Genomic DNA, 27,500 nt, shown 5'->3' on the forward strand with positions numbered 1-27,500 from the left:
TCTCTTATTTATTTTTTATTATAAAGTCATTAAAAACTAAGTTCTATACTCACTAGGTGCTCCATATAATAATAATAATAATAATAATAATAATAATAATAATAATAATAATAATAATAATAATAATAATAATAATAATCGTGTATCAAAGTTTTGTCGTTGTCATCCAATATAATATCAGTTGATTCGTGTTTTTTTCCTGCTTGCAGCACTTGAACGCATTTTTTTTTTAATATTCTGAAATGAAATAGCGTTTGTCTTCTTTTTTTTTTTTTCAATTTATGTTTTCGTTTTTGTCTAAAAACGGAGAATATATCAATTCCAATCGTAAAGAATAGCCTGAAGAAGAAAAATAGCTTCGTCATTATTAGAATAAATGGAGAAAAGATATTTCTTACTTTGACAAGATATGTATGCACACTCGTATATATTTCTACAAATGTACACACGCACATATATTTACAGACGCGCACACACACACACACACACACACACACACACACACACACACAGAGTAAATTTGGGAAATATATATGATAATTTTAACAACACAAAATTTTCCATGTTTCATCTTTGTGAGGGTTCGTCAGGCTATTGCATGGAATTAATGTTGCTTTGTGTTTTCATATATCCCCGTGGTACTGGGTTTGCTAATCAGCCAATCAGATTCTTAGTTACACATACACCCATTTATTGTAGCCGATGAGCGTGCACACATGTTTCTTTGTTGTTTTAGTGAGGATTATTTTCATTTCTTTGTGATCAGAGTGATCTAGTTTTAATTTGGATGTTTATTTACATTTTATGTTATATTATCATATTTGTTTATTTCTTAATTTTTATTATAATTATCATTTTTGTTTTTGTTATTAATATTAGTAGTAGTAGTTCATCATTTTTTGTTATACTAAGGTAAAGATTATTTTGTGTATACATACGTTTGCTATTTTACTCCTGCAGTTTAATAAATTTTGGGTTCTCTAAAAGTTTAAGATAGCTAATTCCTCATTCAAATTTCTACATGTGCTGGCTTGCCACACTATTTTCCTCTTGGCTATCGGTAATCGTCCACTTTCTTTGAATTCCTAGTAATGGTTCACTAATGCTGTTTTTATTCATTGCAGTAGCCTAACGAATCCTCACGAGGATGAAACATAGAAAATTCTGTGTAGCTTAATTGCCATATATATTTTCAAAACTTACTCCATAGTTCTACTTACATATTGAGCACTGTCGGTGTAAATACTGAAAATATTTACATAAAATTTTATGTAGATACATAAAATAATATATATATATATATATATACTAGTGCGGGGGGGGGTTACTCGGGTGTAAAATACGCTTAAATATGATATTTTAATTTGCCGTGTTTTCAAAAGTAAAAAAAGTATATAGCTGCCATCAGCTAGAATTGAAACTGAAACTGTAGCATTCAATGCTGGTGACGTTACCAATGTACCAACATGACACGCATATGAACTGATTAAAAATTAAAAATAAACTAAAATGAATGTACAAAATGTTTAACGATTTTTTTAATCTTGACCCATTTTTGACCCTTAAAAACAATTTTAACCGGCTAAAAACCCACAAAATAACGGTCTGTAAAAATCCAATCATTTCAGGCCCCTAGCGCCAACTCTGTGACTTTTAGTTTCGGAGGAGATAGAGTTTGAAAATATGGAGTCCGACAGACAGACATATAGCCGTTTATATATATATATATATATATGATTTTCAGAATGTGAGAGATTATATATAATAAATTCCACAGTCAAACAACGTCGCATCCCACAAGAGCCATGACAGTCAACGAACTGGAAGTCCAAGACTCGAGTTTGGGTTCATCAGTTAGACACATCCGAACTCAGGATTCGAAACTCGAGCCTCTTGCATGCAAGGCAAGCACTCTACCAACTGAGCAAACTCTGGCCTTCACTATATATATATAGTAAGTTATGAAAATATATATGGCAATTAAGCTACACAGAATATACTGCATTTTATTCTTGTGAGAAAGCCTGGCGAAAATTATATATTCATATATTAATTTATGTGATTAAATGAAGTAGTCATTCATATATATATATATATATATATATATATATATATATATATATATATATATATATATATATATATATATATATATATATATATTAAGTAATGTGATTTATAATTTAAAAGTTTTAAAATTTTTAAAATTTAAAAATCAAAATTTAATTAAATTAAAAATCAGTTTCATAAGAAGGAACAACAACAAAGTCAATTATCTGTACGATCGTTTCGGAAATCCGTGCTTTTTATTTGTGGTATACATGAAGTCACGTAGAATAATTATACATAGTTTTTTTGGTAAGCACGGTCTCCTCATCAGCAAATTTAGGAGGATTTCTATTGAATTGAAAAGACACCAAAAATAAACCTAGCATTAAAAGTAAGGCAGATGAATCTGAAAAATTGAAGTAAAAGGTTTGGATATAAAATTTATAAGAAAATTAATAAGGAAATTGGTATAGGTTAGAGATAGAAATGAGTAGAAAAAATATATATATTTTTGAATTTACATAATAAATTTGATTTAAAAATATATAGATATATAATTACCTTTTGGTTTTTCTTTTTTTGAAATCAGGAACTGTATTTAAAGTAGTCATTTAGATGTTTGCTATAGCTTTTTATTTTATTGAATGATGAATTTTAAAAGGGCGACGCTCGTGCAGTAAATTGTTTCCGTTAGCGTATTTTGATTTAGAGACGCTACAGTTAATATCTATAGAGAGAGAGTTTTTTTTTTTTTTTTTTTTTTTTGCAAGTTTTTAAGGGGAGATAATTGTCATGGCTTTATTTATTATTTGATTTACGAGTCTAAGGGCGGTAATTGGTTTAACTTAATTTATTAAAAAAAAAAAAAAAAAAAAAAAAAAATCTATTTTTACTAATGAGTAATTTTTAATGATTTAAGGTGGTTTATATTTATTAAATTTAAACCAACGTTTATGATTACACGATAGAAGCTCGTGTCTTGAATTTACTAGTTTGGTTGTGCTTTTTATATCTTCATATTTTAAAATTTTTACTACTAATAAAAATTATGAAAATGCAATTAAAGCTCTACATAAATTATTTAAAAATTATTAATACTTAATATTGAATTAGCTCTAGGACATTTAACTATCGAGCTTATTATATATCTAAATTACAACGAGCATTTCCTGTATTTTAATTAAACTAGTAATTTCACTATTACATTAAAATACACTTAGCTCTTTAGACTATTATTCTAATCTCCTTTAAATTATCAGCTCCCTATAACAGGTTGAGTTTATATACGTAATTGTAGATATGTTTCATAAGAAGGACATACAATTATCAACTAAATGCATCCCCATACCCCCTAAAGACACCTTTATAACCAGCTTAATTACAAGTATAAATACATTTATAAGGAACTTGAGATGGAAAGCCTACCATTTTGATAATTACCAAAGTGAAACCACAGAACCAATACACCACCAACCTGGAGAAATAAAAGAAACCATCCTCAGACAAGACAATGAAGAAAGAAAAGCAGCGAAATACTACAGACTAAAAACATACAAAAACCCTAAGAGAAACATAGACACTGAAAATTTTGAAAATGACTTAATCAACCTGATTAAAAATATTAAGTTTAAGAAAAATAAAAAATATATCACTCCAACACTTAAAAAAATAAATAAATTTTCAAAATCTATTTCTACAAGCCACCAAAATAAACTCATAGTACCGGCAGATAAAACTGGAAATTTCTACACAATGGACTATATACAATATAAAAATCTAATATATAAAGAACTTAATAAAAATTATAAAACTACTAATAAATCAGCACTAAATAAAATAAATAATGATGCAAAAAACATTTTAACTAAACTTAAAATAGATAAATACACAAAAATAACAGTACCAGGTACCCCGAGATTTACTTTAAAAGACCACAAACACAGCTTCAATATCAACCCTACTATTAGACTCATTTGCCCCTCGAAATCAGATATAGGACTGGTTAGTAAAAACATATTAGATAGAATTATCCCCAAAATTAAATCCATAATAAAATACCCACTATGGCAATCTTCAAACCAAGTAATCGACTGGTTTTCTAATATTCAAAATAAAAATAATATTAAATTTCTTTCTTTTGACATTGAATCATATTACCAATCTATATCACCTATCCTACTTAATAAATCTCTATTAATGGCACGAAAATTAACTAATATAACTCAAGACGAAACTAAACTAATACTTATAGCTAGACAGTCTTTAATAACATTTGATAATAAATATTGGACCAGGAGAAATACCCCTAACCACTTCAACATTTTAATGGGATCGACGGACTCGACTCAGGTCACTGATCTAGTTGGCCTTTTCCTTTTAAATGAAATACATTGTATACTCCATAAACAATTCAAACTTGAAGGAGGGCTATATAGAGATGATGCACTTTTCATAACGAATTCTACTAATAAAAATTATGAAAATGCAATTAAAGCTCTACATAAATTATTTAAAAATTATGGACTTAGTATAAAAATCGACCCTAATAAAAAAATTGTTAATTTCTTAGACATAACCTTAAATCTTGAAAATTCTACCTTTGAACCATACCATAAACCTAACCAATCACTTCTATATGTCCACAATCAATCAAACCACCCTAAATCAATATTAAAATCAATAGTTCCCAATATCGCTCTAAGAATTTCTAGACTGTCTTCTACTAAATCAATATTTACCAAAAATGAAAAATACTATAATGAAGCCCTTAAAAACTCTGGATATAATTCACAAATTAAATTCATAAATGAAAATGATAGAAACATAAACTGCATTAAAAATAAACCTATTAAGAGCGTAATAACATATAATATGGCAATGTCTTCCCGTATACGAGTTAAGAAAAATAACCAGGAGACAAAAAAAGATAAAACCAAACTACAAATATTAGATAATAATATAAATAAACAACAAACTAAAACCCGCAAACGTAAGAATAGACACAAGGAGATCCTATGGTTCAACCCCCCGTATTCCAAAAACCTAGAAACAAACATAGCTAGAGAATTTTTTAAAATATTAGATAAGAACTTTAAAGCCCCCCATAGATATAATAAGATTTTCAATAAGAACACAATTAAAGTCTCTTACTCTACTATGCCTAACCTTCATCAGAAAATAATTAGCTCTAATAATAATAAAATTAATAAACTACAAAATGCAACTATACAAAATACATCGGACTGTAACTGTAGAAGAAAAAATAAATGTCCCCTACAAGGCTCATGTAAAATTAAAAATGTTATCTATAGCTGCACAGTATCAAAAACTCCAAATATACAAGAACCTATCAACAGCCATAACTCAACTACTGAATTAAATAATAACACCAACTTAAATCAATCTACCGATCAATTATTAACCAACCCACCACATTATAATCCAACAATAGACCTAACGGAAAATAATCATAATAATCAAGAGGTAATATATATTGGTTCCACATCTGGCCCAATAAAACATAGAATTTCAACGCACAAACATTCTTTTAAAAATAACTCTCTATCAAACCAAACTACTCTATCCAACTATATTTGGCAACTAAAAAATAGCAATATTTCTTTCAACTTAAAATGGCAAATAATTGAGACTTGCAAATCATATAAACCAGGAGATAAATTTTGTACATTATGTACAAAAGAAACCGTAAAAATTTTAAAATATGAAGATATAAAAAGCACAACCAAACTAGTAAATTCAAGACACGAGCTTCTATCGTGTAATCATAAACGTTGGTTTAAATTTAATAAATATAAACCACCTTAAATCATTAAAAATTACTCATTAGTAAAAATAGATTTTTTTTTTTTTTCTTTTTTTTTTTTTTTTTTTTTTTAATAAATTAAGTTAAACCAATTACCGCCCTTAGACTCGTAAATCAAATAATAAATAAAGCCATGACAATTATCTCCCCTTAAAAACTTGCAAAAAAAAAAAAAAAAAAAAAAACTCTCTCTCTATAGATATTAACTGTAGCGTCTCTAAATCAAAATACGCTAACGGAAACAATTTACTGCACGAGCGTCGCCCTTTTAAAATTCATCATTCAATAAAATAAAAAGCTATAGCAAACATCTAAATGACTACTTTAAATACAGTTCCTGATTTCAAAAAAAGAAAAACCAAAAGGTAATTATATATCTATATATTTTTAAATCAAATTTATTATGTAAATTCAAAAATATATATATTTTTTCTACTCATTTCTATCTCTAACCTATACCAATTTCCTTATTAATTTTCTTATAAATTTTATATCCAAACCTTTTACTTCAATTTTTCAGATTCATCTGCCTTACTTTTAATGCTAGGTTTATTTTTGGTGTCTTTTCAATTCAATAGAAATCCTCCTAAATTTGCTGATGAGGAGACCGTGCTTACCAAAAAAACTATGTATAATTATTCTACGTGACTTCATGTATACCACAAATAAAAAGCACGGATTTCCGAAACGATCGTACAGATAATTGACTTTGTTGTTGTTCCTTCTTATGAAACTGATTTTTAATTTAATTAAATTTTGATTTTTAAATTTTAAAAATTTTAAAACTTTTAAATTATAAATCACATTACTTAATATTGAATTAGCTCTAGGACATTTAACTATCGAGCTTATTATATATCTAAATTACAACGAGCATTTCCTGTATTTTAATTAAACTAGTAATTTCACTATTACATTAAAATACACTTAGCTCTTTAGACTATTATTCTAATCTCCTTGAAATTATATATATATATATATATATATATATGAGGAAAATATCAGTCTCAGCACGGATGAAATTCTTGGAACAGAATACTTTTTCCCAATTTTCATGGTCCCTTACGAAAATTAAGATCAAGATAGAATTCTACTAAACCTTATGTCTACAATCCTTATTCCAATTTTGATCAAAATATATTATATGATTTTGATTCTCGAAAATGTCTAAAAAAGCTTTAAGAAAAAATGAAAATTCAGGTAATCTTGCTTAATGTGTAACAGAGCGTGAACGAACATATGCAAATGCATACAAAATGCAAAATGACGTCACTGTAAGGGAAAGACTATAAAAAGAAGAGAGGGCATGTTGGAGGGACGGTCACATGAGAAATGTTACAGCTGTAACAAAAAATCTTGTGTGGTGGGAGAATGAGGAAATAAATGTCATTGTTAAAAAAAAAGGAGTCGAGTTGTTACTTGTCCTATGTTCCTTGCGACATGCCCTGCTACAATGTGTTGGGTCTAGGTGTGTAACGTTACAAATGTATGATTAATGACTATGAATCCAATTCAATGCAAATCTGATATAAAGTAAAACCTATTTTTTTTAACAAAAAAGAAGAGCTATGAAGACGGGAGTGGTACCATTAAAACAAGGGACCTTTTGTGCTTCAGAATTTATTTTTCTACTGAGTCACCACTTTTCTCAAAGCACTTTTTACCTATCTTTGCTTCTGATGCAACAACTCATGCTTTCTTAGAGTCTCACATCGTCAATATCTACAACAGAGAGATGAAGCTTTTAGGTCATGAATGCATAAGTTCAGTCATCATAACAATATAATTTGCAATCCTATCTGATCCATAATAAAAATAGAAAGTATTACTTTTGGAATGCTCCTCATATTTGAATTTTCAGATGCGATGTTGTGTTCATATATTTGAAAACTCTCTGAAGTCATTTGAAGAAATTGAAATTTGGAGAATATTCATTAATTGATGCTGAATATCTATTTTTAAAATTTCACAGCAATCTGAATTTTCTACCACCTTTTTACACTGTTTGCATAAAATTAAAACAAAAAAATTACTACGTCTTACTGTAACAGAGCGCAAATGCAAAGGCATGCGAAGTGACGTCACTAGTAAAGAAAAAAGAGAAAGAAGATGATCACGTGAGAGGTGTGGAGGACGCTTGAGAGCACGTTCGAGAAGGATCACATTGGAGATGTGGATGATGTTTAAGATCACGTTAGAAATGTCACAGCCGTAACAAGAAGTTATGCATGGTGGGAGAATGAAGAAATAAATGTTGTTACAATGAAAAAAAAAGTGAGTTGAAGTTCTTTCCTATTCTTTGTCTACTTTGCGACTGGGGTTATTATGAGTGGGGTAATGTTACGTTACACCCCCAAAATTCCTCACGATTGGTTAATTAGTTTAGGAGTGAATCCTGTACATACAAATATATAAACATATGTACATATTTAACTCTGTCTTTATTTACCTCTCTCTCTCTTTTATCCTCTGCCCTCCCTCCCTCCCTCTTTATATATATATATATATATATATATATATATATATATATAAATATATATATATATATATATATATATATATATATATATATATATTTATAAAAAAGTGAACCATCGCGTAAATTCAATCAACTAAAAAAATTGGAAACCGGGGTGAGGAAAAGAAAAAAATAATAATATATATAATGGGGCAAGTTATATGTACAATTCAATAAAATAAATAAGTCGATTAAAAAACGATCGTTAAAATATACCCAAAGCGCTTTTCGTTCAGACAAACATTTTCAAGGGTCATAAGTCTGAAAATTATTATTTTTTAGAATATTTAATAGTGATATGGAATAAGAGCGGAGAGGAGGGTAAGAAAAAAAAAAAAGGACTGGAAAAGGCAAGTGCCAGTGAAAAGATGAACGTGTGACCCATGATGGTGAGGAACTTTTAAGGCTGTGTCGAGACAGCAGAGTTTTGTTTACTACATGGACTCTGAAATGAACTGTTTAAAACAAGATGCAATGTGTTGTTGGAAATACATGAATAAACGCTTTTTGATAACACTAAAAAAAAAAGCCGAGTCGAATTTCCTCCTGTTGTTCATTTCCTTGTGACTGTCTCAGACACAATGTGTTGAGTCTGAGAGTTAAAATGTAACGACACCATTGAAGAAGAATAACGATCACGTTACAATGGTACCTGTGGGCAATGTTATTTGAATTAAGACGTTATTCAACATTTTACTTTGACGATTGTGTTGCCTCTTAAACAGAAAATGCTACAAATTTGAGAAAGGCAAGATTAGAATTAAAGCATCGATACGTCTTACTAGAATTGTCCACATAAACCTGTGGTGTACCAGTTAAGTCATTGATTAACTGTCAGTCTTAAGTGGCAGTCTTCTGGGAGATGAAGGTTCGACCTTTACTGCAGGCGATTATAACTAAATAACAAAAATAAATTAGCACGTTGTTAAGTTTTGAGACATTATGTTGAACAAAGATGGCGGCGTAGTTCAGATCAGTAATTGGCAGTAGCCAAGATGGTGGCCAAGAATCAAATGTGGCCCATGGCGTAGTTAATAGCGAACTGATTGAATCCAAAATTCGATAATTTTTATAATAATTTTGAAAGGTTTTCATTGGTTGTTTAATACAGCCGGTGGTTATAAAAATGATTGGAGAATCCATTCGTCACATACTCCCATTAGGAGTCAAAAACATTCATCATGTCAGTCATGGCTAATGAAACAAGAACAATCCCCCCACCATCACCCTCCATTAATTAAAGATTTTCTTCAACACAGAATTCTAATCTTGTCTTAAATTCATGTTTGGTCACTCTCAAATATGGAAATTGAAAAATTGTAATTTATATTATCAAAAAGTCTTTTATTTTTGTAATAATGGGTTACCGCTTATCAAGACCCAAATGTCACTCGAGGATAAGTGTTAATGAATCTATGAGATTGACGGTAAGACGAATAGTTTGAGGATTGGAGATAATGATTGAAACTAATTATAATTTAATTATCTAAGAAGTTGGTTCAGCAAGGACTTGTTAAAATTAGACTTGAAAACAATCAGTCGAATGGGAAGTAGATATTGTGTTCCACAGTAACGTTATCTCTTGGAAAGGAATTTTACATATGGAAGTTTTCTTTAGCTCCAGATACACAGAAGAAAAAAAGAAGGAAAATTGTTTATAGTAGACGAGTTTTACGGGGTGGGGGGTCAGATATTTTAGCTCAATCGAGAAAAAACTAGCAATGTCTCTTCTGTAGAGTAGAGGCTGTAGAGAAAAGAAGAGGATATCTCCCACTAAATTACGAAGTCGGTTTCGTAATCTGTCAAGACAGAAAGAGTGTTCTGAGCGGTTTTGAAATGTGGCAACAGTATGCCATCTTAAACAAAAATGTTGTTTAAAAAGAAAATGTGCAAAAGAAATTTATGGATGTCTAATCCTAATTCAATGTATTAATTTTAATTCTTATTCATTAATTTAATAGAGTTGCAAATAAAGACAGCAGATTTTAGGAATCATCTTTTTAATCAAACCGAAAATGCTAATCAATTAATAGAATCTCATACAAATGAGGATCAGACGTTCTTAAATTCCTTTGATCTATTCATAATATTTGATCTGAAGAAATGCTGAGTCAGTTCAATATTTTGAGAAATGCTTCAATTGAACATAAAGTCTGCCTTCCATCTGGAACTGGGCAGGTAGGAATTATTCGAAATTCACATTGATCGATCCTAGTTTCCAGGAATAATGAATAAACAAAAAGATAAAATCTAGAATTTGCGTCATTTTAAATCCTAGAGAGTTTACTTGTTTTTATCAGTTTTTTTTTTTTGGCATTATTTAAAATTGTGCAACTCTCATCAAAAGTTTCTACAATCGGAAGTTTTGACCATTATTATTTTTTTTTTCATGGATTTCAAACCATTTCTAGAAATCTCTGATTCAGAAACAAGAAACCGTAGGTTTAACCGACATAAGTCCAGTTCAAACAGACTGAAGTATATAGAAGCTAGAAATAACGTTAAGAAAGAAATAGCGACAGCTAAGAGAGAATTTACGGAAACCACTAAAAAGCGCATCGAAGCACAAAAACTAGGAACTCGAGACTTCTGGAAAATCTACAACAGTGTAGTAAATAATGGGCAATCAACAATTCCCCCACTAACCAACAATCACGAGGTTGTCTCCTCAGCAACCGACAAGGCTAACATGCTTGCCAGTCGGTTTGCCTCAAACTCCACACTGGACCCTTCCAACCACCCCCTACCTGACTTTCCTATGCGGACAGACGCCACACTAGACGATCTGAAAACCACCCCTGCTCAGGTGCATGCTATCATAAAAAACCTTGACACCTCAAAAGCATGTGGACCCGATCTTATCCCAGCTGTGCTATTAAAAAAGTGCTCAGCCGAAGTAGCTCCAGTTCTCTCCAAACTCTACAACAAATGTCTTAATGAAGCTTGCTTTCCGGGCTGTTGGAAAACTGCTTCTGTTGTACCAGTATTCAAGAACTCTGGCGAAAGGACAGACCCATCAAATTATCGCCCCATTAGCCTCCTCCCACTTTTTGCCAAAATATTTGAGACCATAATTAACCATGCTCTAGTCCATCATCTTACAGATGCTAAACTACTGACTGACAAACTATGGATTTAGACAAGCCCGTTCCACAGCAGACATCCTCACTGTGATCTCTGAACGTATATACCATTCACTGGACAAAGCGGGGGAAGGCAGAGCGGTAGCTCTAGATATATCTAAGGCTTTTGACAGGGTATGGCATGAGGGTCTCCTCAGTAAAATCAGATCATACGGTATCACTGGTAGAATACTTAACATAATTAAATCCTTCTTAGATAAGAGAAAAATCCAGGTAGTCCTCGACGGTCGCACATCTAAACAATATGATATAAATGCGGGAGTGCCCCAGGGTTCTATCCTTGGACCTCTATTGTTCCTGCTATTCATAAATGACCTCCCCGACAACATTGCCTCTGAGATGGGTATATATGCTGATGACACTACACTCTATGGCAGACACGACAGGAAGACGAATGAACACATTTCTAAAGAAATGGCAGAAACACTAGAGGAAGACCTCCAATCTGTAGTGGAATGGGGACAAAAGTGGTTGGTCGCGTTCAATGCTGCCAAGACTAAACTAGTTTCATTCAATAATTACAAGAAACCCTCTCTACCACCCATAGCAATGGCCAACGACTCTTTATCTGAGAGTCCATCTTTCAAACTCCTTGGCCTAACGTTCACAGGAAACATGAGTTGGAACAATTACATTGAAGGCATTGCCAGGGCCGCTGCAAGAAAGGTAGGCTCTCTCTACCGTGCTAGAAAACTACTAACACCCGAAAGTATCCTGTACCTCTATAAGGCCACCATTCGCCCATGTATGGAGTATTGCTGCCACATCTGGGCTGGTGCATCTGCTACTAGTCTCTCGCTCCTTGACAAGGTTCAAAAGAGAGGCGCAAACCTGATAGGCCCTGAACTGGCATCTAAGCTTCAGCCTCTGTCCCATCGACGAAATGTTGCATCCCTCTGCCTTTTCTACAAGTATTTTAGTGGTGAATGCTCTGACGAACTGCAATCACTTGTGCCCCCACGACGCGAGCACCCTCGACAAACCCGACAGGCTACTAGATCCCACCCCCACACTGTAGAGATCCCTAGATGTAAAAGATCTTTTTACTCCAATAGTTTCTTCCCCAGAACCGCAAGACTCTGGAATTCCATTCCAGGTCCCTGCTTCCCCAACAGTACTGACGTGCAGAAGTTCAAGTGTAACGTAAACCGACACCTTGCTGCCCAAATCCCTACATAGTACCCCAGTAGTTGTTTCCCCTGATAGTAGCCCCCTACACCAAAGTGGCAATTTGCCTTGTTTGGGGTGAAGATGTAATAAAAAAAAAAAAAAAAAAATTGTTATATCAATTAACTTGTAAAATTGAAGTGTGTTACGGATTTGTTCCTAGTCTAGGGGTAATGGAACACCGCAAACATATCAATGAAAAATAAGAGTAAAAAAAAAGATAATTTGAAAAGAAAAATAAATTTTTATTAACAAAGAAAAAGAGAAACAAAATCAAAAATAGTAAAGAAAAACGAATGTCTAATAACTAAGAATCTGATTGGCTAAAATCGATTGTGGAAGGGAAATAACTCTGTTTTCTAGTTATTTCCCTTTTATTAGAAGTAGATGTTTTTATAGTAATGTTTGTTTTTATCTTTTAGACATAAATGCTTTTTGGTCAAATATAATTAAGAAAAATCTATATTTACAAGTTTATTGATGAAAGAGATCTCTGTATCTTGTTTGATTCATCTGTTATTTTAATGACTCGTTTTCTTGTGTTTTCCTTCGGTCGGAGTTATAATAGGTGGTCGCCTCTCATTCCGTCCCAACGTCGTGTTATAACTGAGTTATAAACAGCGCACGTTCGCTATTTATAGTTATCGCTAAAGACGGTTCCAGAAAGAACAAAAAAAAAAAGAATACTTTTTTGTTCTATCTTTTGAAAGTTTCCAGAGACACTAAAAAAAAACGTTTTTCATTCAAATTCTTAAGTAACACTTTTTATTATATTTTCTATAATCTTTTAATTAAGTAATTTATTATTTTTTATATTTTATATTATTATATAATATTTTAAGTATTGTTATTTCGTTATAATTATTAATTATATTAATTATTTTATTATATGTTATTATTTGGATAGTTAATATTATTTTTGTGTAATAAATCATAATTTCTTCATATCGTAAGAGGAAAATATATCATCCCATGACAAGTGACAGAACATGTTTGTTGTCTTCTAATACAACATGACCTTCTAAATGACCTCTAATGTCTAAATATGAATTCCGTCCCTTTAGAAAGTGCCGTGACATGTACAGCGTGAGTCTCACTTCTCTAATCTTTTTTTTTTTTTTACAGGCCAATAACAAAGGCAAACTATTGGGCAATGGTTTATGTTGCAGGGAAAATTGAACTCTTACCTTTATCAATAATAATACTTCCTATTGTTTTATTTTACCTCAATAGATCAAAGCGATTGAAAATTGCATTATTATAATGACTGAACTTATGCATTCATGACCTGAAAGTTTCATCTCTCTGTTGCAGATATTGACGGTGTGAAACTCTAAGAAAGTAACCCCTGTCGTGGACGTGTATCAGAAGCAGAGATGCGTCATTGAATTCGTCCATGCAAGAAAATTGAACCGATCAACAGTCATTGGTGCTTGCTGAGCTTTTACAAAGCCAATGCAGTTGATATCAGCACACTTAGGAGATGGGTTCGTCGATTTAAGAGTGTCAGCAGAGATGTGTGCTAAACAGTTTTAAGACCGAGGCATCGTTTATCGCTGAAAAAAGTGTATTGAGAATGGTGGGGAATATATAGCAAATTAAATTCTGGAGCACACAAGGTCGTTTGTTTTAATCATAATACTACTTTTGTCTTTGTAGCTCTTCAACGTTTTAGTTTTTGATTTAAAAAAAAAATAGGAGGCCTTACTGTTGAAACTACCCTCGTGTTAAATAATGTAAGATAAAAGCAATAATATTAAGTAACTAAAGAAATTGAAATTATTCCTTATTTAATGCACCAGGGCATTTATACAAACATGGGCATTGAGTACACACACACACACACACACACACACACACACACACAAACACACACACACACACACGCCAGAGCCAGAGAATAGTGGTAGGATTCCTAACACGGAAGGAGTCTGGCGATTGGGTTTGAAATCTCAGTGTGAAAGCACATGCCAAGTCTAGCCATACCCAGAAGCAGTTATATAGCGAAACAGCTGTCTGTGGATGACTATATAGAGATCTAGAGATCTCTACCAAAATATATTGACAAAAATTGTCCATAAAGTTACTAATGTTTAACCAACGGTAATTTTGCTTACCTAAATTGAATAATCTATATATAGTTTTTTAAAATATAATTATATTATATTTAAACAAAAAATAACATATATGCGGCTCCCCATTTGGGGGTGCCGGGTTGATCAAGGGGAAAAAATTATTCCCAACTCGCATTTGGGTAAAAATGCACTTTTCTATAAATAATTGAATTCATTCAAAACGTATTGCAAAATCAAATAAAATAACATGCATATATATATATATATATATATATATATATATATATATATATATAATTCCTGCCCTCTGATGAGAAGGAGAGTATTTCTTCGAAACTCCGCGGATTAAGGACTATCCACTTATCAGGTGCTACATCTGGTTGAGATTACTTTACTTGTAAATATTAACTCTTTAATATTTATAATATATTTGAAGTTTACCATTTTGATTACCTTGGTAAACTTATTGTAATTTTTATTTTATTTTTTATATATATATATATATATATATATATATATATATATATATATATATATATATATATATATATATACTAGCATGGGTGCCCGGCGTTGCCCGGGTGTTTGGAGGTGTACGCTGAGCAAAAAAAAAAAAACAAACAAAAAAAAAACGGTCAATTGTTTGAACTTTGACCCCGTAACAATTATTGCTTAGGGCTCAAATCAAGTAATTAAGTTAGATCCATGTCCAAGGAACCTATATCTAAAATTTCAAGTGTTTAGACCCAAAATTGTCAGAGGATTTTCGTAGAGTTCTCAAAGGTCAAATCATTGAACTTTGACCCCTTAACAGCCAAATTTCTGGCCGAAAACCGATCCCAAAGATTTTCCCAAATATATCAAAGTTCGAGTGTGTAGACTTAAAATTGAGAGAGTTATTGAGTAGGAAAATGTACACACACAGACACACAGATACACAAACACGTTCACTTTTATATATATACTAGCGATTCAGCTCGGCGTTGCCCGGGTGTTTAGATGTGTCTGTTGAGCAAAAAAAAAAATGAAAAAAAGTGCTAGTAGGAAGGCAGGCTCGAACCGTACCACGAAGGAGGAAAAGAACTGGAAAAAAAAAAAACTGACGTCTATGCTGTTATAACCACTGCCAAACCGGAATTGACATTTTTTAAAATTAAGGCTAGACAATGGAAAAGAGAGGATGACTTTAAAAAATATCGGCAAAAAAAGTAACCCCTCCCCTTCCCAGTTGAAGGTGAAGATATTAATGTTTTTAGCCAATTTTTCGATATTTGTCGTCTGAAAGGTTGGACTTTAAAACGATACTAATCTTGGTAAAATCCGTCGCTTCTGTCGAAAGTTTTAGGCAGACATACAAACATACATACATACATACATACATTTATATATTGGTAACTAAAAATTTTCGGCCCAAACCGATTAAAAAGCTTGCCCTATCTCTGAATACCCTTTATGTAAAATTTCAAATATTTAGACCAGAAATTGTCTGAGTAATTTGGAAGAGACTGCAGAGGTCAATTTTTTTTTTCCCTTTGACCCCAATTACGACCCCTTAAAATTTATTGTTTTGGGCTCAAATCAAGTTATTAAGTTATATCTATGTCCAAGGAACCTATATCTAAAATTTCAAGTGCGTAGACCCAAAATTGTCGGAGGAGTTTGGTAGGGTTCTGAAAGGTCAAATCGTTGAACTTTGACCCCTTAATCGCCAAATTTCTGGCCAAAAACCGATCACATCGATTTTCCCAAATCTCAGTACCCTGTATATCAAATTTCGAGTCTGTAGACTAAAAATTGACAGAGTTATTGCATAGGGAAATGTACACAGACACACACACACACACACAGAAACATTCACTTTTATATATATATATATATATAGAGAGAGAGAGAGAGAGAGAATAAATGACAAAAACCTATATTCCAAAATTCATGATGTTGACCATCTTATAATTTATTCCTTTAAATCAGTCGATTTATACAATTCTTGACAGTATCTGTTTCGTAGCACAAAATCAATCACTTAATTATTATATCATTTAGTGAATCTATTATGCCCTTAACTCATCAGAAGAATTAGCAACAATCACTCCATCAAAAGAAATTCAAATGTGATTTGACATGGTGAAAATCCGAAAATTGGAAGAGAAGCTGCAGTTATCTCAATTCCTTTTGACGGTGTATATACGTTGACTACACTGAAGATTGAACCTTCAATCTTCAGAAGAGTCTGCAAGGACCTGTGGCGAAGTGGATAAAGGATTTGGTAGAATTCAGTTTTAAATTACATTCTTCTGTAGGTTGAAGGTTTAATCGTTAATGTGGAAAGCACTTACAAATACAATTGCAAATTATTTAGGACTTCTACTCGGTCATGGCTGACGGAAGCATGTAATAACCATGAATTAAATAAAGGTTTCCATTCTGAATCCCATGCAGATTCCAGAGTTTGACAGAAACATTCCTGAAATACACCTGAAGAAGGTTGGAAGTTACATCGACTGAAACTTTGCGAAAATAACACTCAAGATGTGAAGGTCGTTTAAATAATCAAAATACTATGAATTTTTTCTGTAATGTTAAAAAACTTTGTATTTTTAATATACATTTAATTGTAGAATAAAACGTTTTCTTTTGCGATTTTTAAAAATGTTTGATGCTGAAAAATGGAAAAAAAAATCATTTATTAGTAATGGAGATTTAGTATTTGTCTGGCGCGAAACTATACTATTACTTCTACTAATGCTCAATTCAGTTTACTATTCCAGAAGGTGTGGATAAGTATAATATCTGTTGATCCTCCGACAAAGGAGGGACTGGATCGAGTAATTCACTCTTCTTCTTCCGTTTGTTCGCACTTTTCTCAATAACCATGCCTTGGATTAAAAAAAAAAAAATATTTGAACAAACATTAGACATGGTAGAAGTAAATTTTTCACTCAGCTTGTTTTGTTATAATGCCATCCTCCTAGGAATTACCTTCTTCTTTTGAGGTTAGGTAGTGTAATGTCTGTTTTATTATCACAAGACCATTTTCTCAGACATTAATATCTTCTTTCTTTCTTATTGCAATGACACTCATCCTAGGTGGGTTGAACCGGCTTTCTCCAAAGGAGGAAGTTTCATAAGAACATGTTATTCACAAGTAGTTCTGATCCTCCTCCTCCTCCTCCTCCTCCTCCTCATCATCATCATCATTTAACATCCGTTTCCATACTAGCATGTGTTGGACGGTTGGACGCTCTTCTATAGGTCTTGTGCAAGGTCATAATCTCAACTTACTAAGGTCATTCTTATCTAACTGACTTCATGTCTTACATGGTCTACCCCTTCCCCTCTAAATCTGTCAACCTCAATAAACTTGCATCTGCTGATTGCATTTTCATTATCCATCCTTTCCACAATGTCCATATCACCTCACTCTATCCTAGTAACTAAACATCAATTATGTTGCGAATGTGTTATCTATTCCTCAACTCTTCTGATGACTTCATATCCCTGAGACTTACGCCTCACATCCACCTCACCATCTGCATATCTCTTCTAGAAATTCTATTAATGTCCTCCTCCTCCTTAAGTGGCCAAGTCCCACTCTCACCATACATCATGATACTCCTAACACAGGCTGTATATAGTTTTCATTTTACTTTGTGAGAGAAAACACGATTTGTTAAGAGAGGCAGCAGTTCCCTAAATTTCTTCCAACTTGATCTTGCACAAGCTATAGAACTTGCATCTGTTAACCCACCTGCACTGAGCACGTAATCAAGATAGTTTCACTTTTACTTTGTGAGTTGCTTGTATATCCCAGACAGGACATATGACGACGTCAGTTTCTTTGCAGCTCTTGCAGGAAGGTGTTGACCTTCTCCTACATACAGCACTTGATATTCTCAAATAGTCACCCATGTGGTGCTGATCAGACTCACGGTTGCTTAACTTTAATGATATAATGAGAACCAATGTGTCAACATAATTGTGGCATAGATAGCTTTGGGAACGTTACTTTTTTCTTGGGGGGAGGCACTGTTCGTTCCTCGTGATATCATCATTCTAGACTAGCAAAATATTGGAAGGCGCATATATTTGCTAGAAATATTTTTTTTTTAAACATATTCGCCCCAAACAAGGCAAATTACCACTGAGGCATAAAAAGCTACAGTAAATACAGAGGCATTCTAAGTAGGGAGTTGAGCAGCAAGATGTCTGTTCACATTACATTTAAATTTTTGTATTTTAGTACAAGCGAGGGGCCAGCATACAGGGAGGGAAATCCAAAGTCTAGCAGTTTGAGGAAAGAAGCAAAAGTAATCATTGTCTCGGTCTTAGAGGATTTCTATGGTATACTGTATTTTGATTTTAGCCTGAAGGCCGGATAATGTGTTGTTTTAGTAGGTAATTGATAAATTTGAATAAACATGTCAGATGTGAATACGATTTCTTTCAAGAATTATATTGATGCACTTTAAAAAAAAAAAATTATTTTGGTAGTTATACTTATAACTTAAAAAAAAAAAAAAATTATTTTGGTAGTTATACTTATAACTTAAAAAAAAAAAAAATATTTTGGTAGTTATACTTATAACTTTAAAAAAAAAAAATATTTTGGTAGTTATACTTATAACTTAAAAAAAAAAAAATATTTTGGTAGTTATACTTATAACTTTAAAAAAAAAAAATATTTTGGTAGTTATACTTATAACTTAAAAAAAAAAAAAATTATTTTGGTAGTTATACTTATAACTTAAAAAAAAAAAAATATTTTGGTAGTTATACTTATAACTTTAAAAAAAAAAAATATTTTGGTAGTTATACTTATAACTTAAAAAAAAAAAAATATTTTGGTAGTTATACTTATAACTTTAAAAAAAAAAAATATTTTGGTAGTTATACTTATAACTTTAAAAAAAAAAAAATATTTTGGTAGTTATACTTATAACTTAAAAAAAAAAAAAATATTTTGGTAGTTATACTTATAACTTAAAAAAAAAAAAAATATTTTGGTAGTTATACTTATAACTTAAAAAAAAAAAAATATTTTGGTAGTTATACTTATAACTTTAAAAAAAAAAAAATATTTTGGTAGTTATACTTATAACTTAAAAAAAAAAAAAATTATTTTGGTAGTTATACTTATAACTTAAAAAAAAAAAAAATATTTTGGTAGTTATACTTATAACTTTAAAAAAAAAAAATTATTTTGGTAGTTATACTTATAACTTAAAAAAAAAAAAAAATTATTTTGGTAGTTATACTTATAACTTAAAAAAAAAAAAAATATTTTGGTAGTTATACTTATAACTTTTAAAAAAAAAAAATATTTTGGTAGTTATACTTATAACTTAAAAAAAAAAAAAATTATTTTGGTAGTTATACTTATAACTTTAAAAAAAAAAAAATATTTTGGTAGTTATACTTATAACTTAAAAAAAAAAAAATATTTTGGTAGTTATACTTATAACTTTAAAAAAAAAAAAATATTTTGGTAGTTATACTTATAACTTTAAAAAAAAAAAATATTTTGGTAGTTATACTTATAACTTAAAAAAAAAAAAAATATTTTGGTAGTTATACTTATAACTTTAAAAAAAAAAAATTATTTTGGTAGTTATACTTATAACTTTAAAAAAAAAAAAATATTTTGGTAGTTATACTTATAACTTTAAAAAAAAAAAAAATATTTTGGTAGTTATACTTATAACTTAAAAAAAAAAAAAAATTATTTTGGTAGTTATACTTATAACTTTAAAAAAAAAAAAATATTTTGGTAGTTATACTTATAACTTTAAAAAAAAAAAAAAATATTTTGGTAGTTATACTTATAACTTTCACTGCTGATATAACCTCTGACCTTCTTTATATCTTTTTGAAGTCGAGAGTGTTTATGTGGAACTCGGAAACCTATACATCATTCCAAACTGAACTTGGAATTCTTTATAGGTTCCCAGGTTCAACAGAAAAATTTGCAACTTAAAAAAATAAGAAGATCGGAGTTTACATCAGTCGAAACGTTGTGAAAGTGACACTCAAGATGAGAAGAGTAGTTTGAATAGCATAAATTATCAGTTGTCATCTTCAAAAATTCCATAACTAATTTTATTTTGTATATAAATCAGTATGCTCAATAGATTTTCAATACATTTCGGCTGGTACTAGTCTCTCCCTCTCTGATAGAGATCAAAAGAGAGTCGCCAACCTAATAGGTTTCGCACTATCAGCTAGGCTCCAACCACAGTCCCATCGACGAAATGTTGCATCCTTCTGCCTGTTTTACAAGTACTTTAATGGTAGATGATCTGACGAACTACAAGCCCTAGTACCACCTTGACGTAAATACTCCCGACAAACCCGACAATCAGCAAAATCCCACGATGTAAGAAAGCCTTCTACTATAATAGTAGGACTGCTAGACTTTGGAATTCCCTTCCAGGTTTCTGTTTCCCCGTCTGTACTGACATGCAGAAGTTCAAGTATAATGTAAACAAACATCTTGCTACTCAACTCCCCACATAGTACTCCCACAAATTATATCCCAGGTAGTATCCTCCTACATCAAAGTTACACTGTGCCTTGTGAAAATGCAAAAAAAAAAAAAAAAAAGATACTGTCAATATATTGCTTTAAAAATCCCGTTTTCTCTCTATGGTAGCATCTAAATGCCAAGAAACGTGGGCTGTCCAATTGTTGATCCCTTCTAAGCAAAAATCCCTGCATTCAATCCCTTTATTTTGTTCCTTTGTAGTTAACCATACATCATTTTGCAGGTGATATGATGATATTTTAAAAGGAAATTATATTTCAATAAGCATTTACCGAATTAATTACAGGGCAGCTATGAAAGCTCACTTCCGTTTTCGTTTTCCAATGGGTAGACTGAAATTCTGATAACCAGGCAGAAAAAGAAGACAAAGATGGACAAAAGCAAACAGACAAACTCAGAAATGTTATTTCTGTTGGTTTGTTTTTATTAATTTATTTGGTTATTAATGTCTTTCAATTTGAGTTCCTCTTACTGTTGGGAGGGGTTAGGATCAGATTAGGGTTCATCTGGAGAGGTCAATTGGAAAGCTTCACCTTGGATTGTTATGGCGGCATCTCGGAAGTTCAAGACAATTTTAGCTGGGGGGTGGGTATAATGTAGCTAGCACCTGCCCTCTCGCCACTTGGCCTCGCACACCTGTAATGCATCTAAACTACCTGTTGTGGAAGAAGACAGCATTGAAAGTCACTAATATTATGCTCGCCACTCTATTTATAACGTCAGACTGTGAGTCATGACCCCTGGTATGAGTCGTAGTGATGCTAGCTACGACTACTAGTGGAAATACCCACTGATAGACAGTTGCCCGTCGTTCATTCATTCATTCCTTCTGCGCTCAGATCCATCAGAGTGGGCCCGATAAAGGTCTTTCCTTTCAAAAATTTACAAAGAAAGAAAAAGAGAAACTTTTAAAGAAAAGAAAAGAAAAAAGAACATAGAAGGACGATTCTTTTTCTTTATCTGTCTTTTTTTTCTGTCTGTCTGCAACTGAACCGCCCTTCGTCAGATCCAGACCAGTTGATTAAGCGAGACCTTCATTATTGTTCTAGTAGATTGAGCGAACCTTTATCATTTAATGTATGCGGTGTTGTGTACATCTAGTGAATATTCATGAGTTTTCTCAATGACATAAGTAGCATGTAGTGCCAATTCACTGTTTTTCAGGAACCAATCTCCTCCTACTACTACCACTCTTTCTCCTCCTACTCTCTGACTGTCAGACGCAAATCGTTTCTTTCCTTTTTTTTTTTTTGGAGTTTTCGCCAGCTGATTTCTGTTGCTATTCCAACCGCTGTAGCATTACCTCACGCAGTGCGTTCCGTCTTGTGCGGCAGTTATGAGCTTGTAGTGGACCTATACATTGCATCGCGAAAGAAGAAAACTACCCAGGCTATTTAGTGTGGTGCTCGTCCAAGGATAGTCGGAGTGTGTGTGCGCGCGCTCCCTCTCTTAAATTCGCTAGAATCTTGATTTAGCAGAAAGTAAATATATTGATCCCACTGCAGCTGTATCATCATGGGCTTGAAGAAGGTAAACACCTTTGTTATTACCATTTTTTTTTTTTTTTTTGTGTTCTTCCATTTAGAAACAGCAAAAAATTTACCTTTTTTTAAACCTTCTTTTATCTCCAATTTGTACTCATTTATCTGTATTTATGAGATGTCTATATTTATTTGTGATAGCATATTCTGGAAATTATTTTCGCATTTCCTTTATATTGTAGGTTTAGAAAAAACTTACAAGTGGACTTTTTTTCTTCTTCTTCTTCTTCTTCTTCTTCGTTTTACTTATCACTTTATCACTTACGCTATCTATCTATATATATATATATAGATATTATTATGGATTTGTATATTATTCTATCTATATTTATACTAATTATTTATTGATGATATTACTTTTTCTTTTAGATATCATTTGTCGGAGATATACAGGGGCTTATTTATTTATTTTATCGATTATGTTTATCAGATATAAATCTTCTCTGGGAATTACAGTCACTTATTTATATCTTTTTTTTAATAACATTTGTTAAAGACGCACAAGGGATTTTCTTCTTTTTTTTTTGTTACTTACTAAACAAACACACATACACACTTACATATATAATTTTATTATTTCATGCATATATCGGTAAATTTATACAAATACCGTGACAGCGAATTAGTAGAAAAAAAATGTACCCTAACCCTAACCCTAACCCTAACCCTAACCCAGTTTTCAGATTCGTGTTCAGCACACCGAAACGTAACAGAATACTACGTAAAAGATTTTACTAATTCGCTGTCACGGTGTTTGTATAATAATACCCATATATCAATGTATTATCATAAAGTAATATATATATATATATATATATATATATATATATATATATATATATATATATATATATATAGAGAGAGAGAGAGAGAGTATTTACTTTAATAGTGCTCGGCATTTAAGTAGAGCTATGAAGAAAACATGTCTATGGAAAGTAAGCTACACAAACGTTTCTGTGTAGCTTGCCATAAAGATGTTTTTATACTATATATATATATATATATATATATATATATATATATATATATATATATATATATATATACATACATAAATATGTATGCATATATATGTGTATATATATATGCATATATATATACACACACACACTTCTTACTATATATATATATATATATATATATGTGTGTATATATATATGCATATATATATATACACACACACATTCTTACTATATATATATATATATATATATAGATATATATATATATACTTCATACTATATATACATACACACACAATTCATACTATATATATATATATACACACACTTCACACTATATATATATGTGTGTGTGTGTGTGTGTATATATATTTCATATATATTTGTTTTTCTTTGTGTATAAATGACTAAACGCTTTTTTGTATGTATGTATGTATGTATGTATGTATGTATGTATGTATGCATGTACATATATGCATATTATATGTACGATATGTACATAATTAAAGTTCAGTAATAATTTTGATATTATCTTCAGCTTACTATAAGAAAACAAACTCAATAATTTATTGTGCGTCATGAACCTCTCTCCCACTCGCTGCAATATTGTATTTTATTTCTCTGCGTACAAGCAGTTGTAGTGAGAATTGGAAGCATGGTAACAACGAACTTGTGCATCTTGTCCGATTCCACCCAAACGTGGAGATATGATTCACAATGTCTCAGTGACCTTCTCATCATCGTTGTCGTCGTCGTCATCTCTTTGACGATTGGCTATTTTTGGTCTGTGACACTTGTCTGCCCCTTTTTTAGTTCGTTATACCAATTTTGATTCGCGGCTCATCATTGGAGACGACAAGCCAGACGGCAAATTGTTGAATGTAGTCTGTTTCCTTTGAAATTACCACCGAGGAAGGGAAAGAATTGATAATTTAGTCGGTGGCAAATATTTTAGGGGGAGGGAGGGGTAACAAAATTTGAGGCGTTAGGTGGGTTAAAGAGGGGAGAGATAAAAATCTAATGTATTTTTTGTCTTTACGTAAGAAATCAACCTGGGATTCCGAAAATAATTAGGGTTTTATTTTTTTTAGTGTAAATGTAATGTGTTACTTTTTTTTTAGTGTAATGTAATGTGTTACTTTTTTTTTTAGTGTAATGTAATGTGTTACATTTTTTTTTTAGTGTAATGTAATGTGTTACTTTTTTTTTTAGTGTAATGTAATGTGTTACTTTTTTTTTTAGTGTAATGTAATGTGTTACTTTTTTTTGGAATATAAGATTTGTAAATTTTATTTTTATGTTGTTTCATTTATTAAAAACATTTTAGATAAAAATATATCAAGTCTTTTTTGTTTTATTTTATTTATTTATCTATTTTTAAAAATATATCAAGTCTTTTTTGTTTTATTTTATTTATTTATCTATTTTTAAAAATATATCAAGTCGTTTATTTATTTATTTGCATTTCTCTTACATAAAAACTGACAATGACATCAGATTTTTAATTTCGATTTAAAAAAATAAGCCAAAAACCAAAAAGCTCCACTGTTATAAACATGACCCCGTCCGCCTCCTCTTTCTAAAAACAAAAACGAAATAAAATGACTAAATATTTCCAAAACTGTTTATTTATTTTCTCTTTTGTGTCTTAGAGTCTTAGATTTCTTTTTTCTTCAGGTAGATTTCCTTTGTTTAATAGAATGAAAAAAAAAACCTTGTTAAGTTTAATTAATTGTATGTTAGTCATATTTTACTGACAGACATTGTGTCAGTATTTTTTTTACACCCCACCCTCCGTGCCGACTTTATCCATTTAAGTGTGTAATCTGACGTGTAATGTGTTTGTGTCTGTCTGGCGTGTGTCTGGCCATTCTTCATATTTTGGCATCTATTCACACTCGTCTGGTTAATTGCAGCTTTTTTAAAAGATTTTTTTTTTTTCCGAGATTTCAGACGTCAAGAACGATTTTTGGAAGAATAAAATCTCCTACAAATCTTTTGAAAAAATCATGTTGAGGAACCTTGTGACATTTTTGTCTTGTGTCTATTTCTCTGCACACCCACACACACCGGCATATACATATACTCATGCGTTTATACATAGACACAAATTAAGATGAATACGTGTACTTCAATATATTTTATAAACACACACACACACACACACACACAATCACACACAATTCAATAATCCAACACCGATAATGCTCGAATTTGAAAAAAAAAAAATCTAAAACCATACAACTGATAATAAAGGCTTGATAGATTTTCGACTGAAAAACCTGCAACTAGAAATCAAGTTCGTAAAAGCAAATATACATTACAAGTAGTCTATTACGTTTCTGAAATTTTGAGATGAGGATTGGTTTTTCGTATTATTTTGAATCTTCGGACTACTGTTTTCATCTTGAGTGTCAAGTATTCTAAATCAATGTATTTATTACATACATACATCAAATCCTCTATTATAAAGAAAAATTCAATATAAGAGTATAATACTTATTACAAAAATTTTACAGAAGGTCAGAAAAACACCAGCTGAAGAGAGCCCAATATTTATCACCCATAAACTGGTCCCCCTGTATTGGATTTGAAACCGATAGTACCATAGTACCGATGCTTTTATAGCTTTCTGGAAATTTTGTAAATAAATAAATACATAAATATATATATATATATATATATATGTGTGTATATATATTCTGTGTAAACACACACACACACACACACACATATATATATATATGTGTGTTTGTGTGTGCGTACACAGAATTTACTCCTAAACTGATTAACCGATCATTATAGATTTTTAGGCATAAGAGGTCGTAAACGTGGACCATAATTAGTTCAATTTAGTTTATGCAAATGGGACAAAAAGTGGTTGGAATTTTTTCATAAAAAATCAGAAATCTTCGCTTTTTTTTTATGAACTTCTAACAATATATGTATTAGACGTCAGTCAAATTTCGGGTTTTTTAAAAATATTTTTAAAAGGAGTTTTTAAAATAATATAGATAAAACCTTCGATTTGAAAATTGAAATGCATCAGATTCGCATAAGCTTTCATCCATGCTAATTCAACACCAATTAAGTGAGCTTCCCTGAATTTCAATTTCCTCTGAAGATCTCTTAAATATTCGACATTTTGTAGAATCAAAATTGTGTAATGAATTTTCTTCAAAATTTAATACGGATCATAGACATAAGGCTGGTTATATCTTGGTTCATAAAACGGAACAGAAAACTGTTCTGTGTGCGGAATTCATTTTACTTATTCGCATCAGTTTCAGTAATACCGTTGGATACTTTCTCCAAGTATTGATTAAATTGTAAGCCAGACTGTGAAACCGTTGAGTTGTGCAACTAATCTAGGAGAAGGAAATCTCCCAAAATAACATTAGTATTTCTCTGCTTATCCCGGCATTGTTTCCAATTATCTTGAATTTATCCTTCCCACCGAAAGTTACACAATGCCGGTTTAGGAGAGGTGCACTTAGGGGATTGCGCAACTGTTGCTTCACTGTAGACTTCTAGTGCAGATGCAAGGTGTATTCTTGTCTCTCAAATCTGCATATAGATCGGTGTCGTGTACGTATATGTGGATGTGTTTTTGTGTTTAAGGATTGTCATATGATTATTTGCACATCGATGTGCGATTGTAGTCATATGCTATTTTTTGTG

General features: G+C 31.3%; 1 protein-coding gene across 20 annotated transcripts in view; it reads left to right on the forward strand.

Moving 5' to 3' along the window:
• Positions 1-27,500, forward strand: part of LOC145243887 (uncharacterized) — a 1,140,095-nt gene that overhangs the window by 765,688 nt on the left and 346,907 nt on the right. For 4 of the 20 annotated variants that reach the window (XM_080106994.1, XM_080106996.1, XM_080106998.1 and 1 more), the window contains exon 1: positions 22,150-22,846. The exons of 11 other annotated variants lie outside the window; for them this stretch is intronic. In XM_080106994.1, the coding sequence (XP_079963120.1) occupies positions 22,832-22,846 (15 nt within the window). In that variant the 5' untranslated portion in view covers positions 22,150-22,831. Of the gene's footprint in view, positions 1-22,123; positions 22,847-27,500 lie in introns of those variants that run through there. 5 more of the 20 variants (XM_080106990.1, XM_080106991.1, XM_080106992.1 and 2 more) reach the window with 2 other exon arrangements.

Source organism: Euprymna scolopes, chromosome 22, assembly GCF_053919585.1.
Source record: "Euprymna scolopes isolate OS-2025 chromosome 22, ASM5391958v1, whole genome shotgun sequence".
NCBI classification, from domain to species: domain Eukaryota; kingdom Metazoa; phylum Mollusca; class Cephalopoda; order Sepiida; family Sepiolidae; genus Euprymna; species Euprymna scolopes.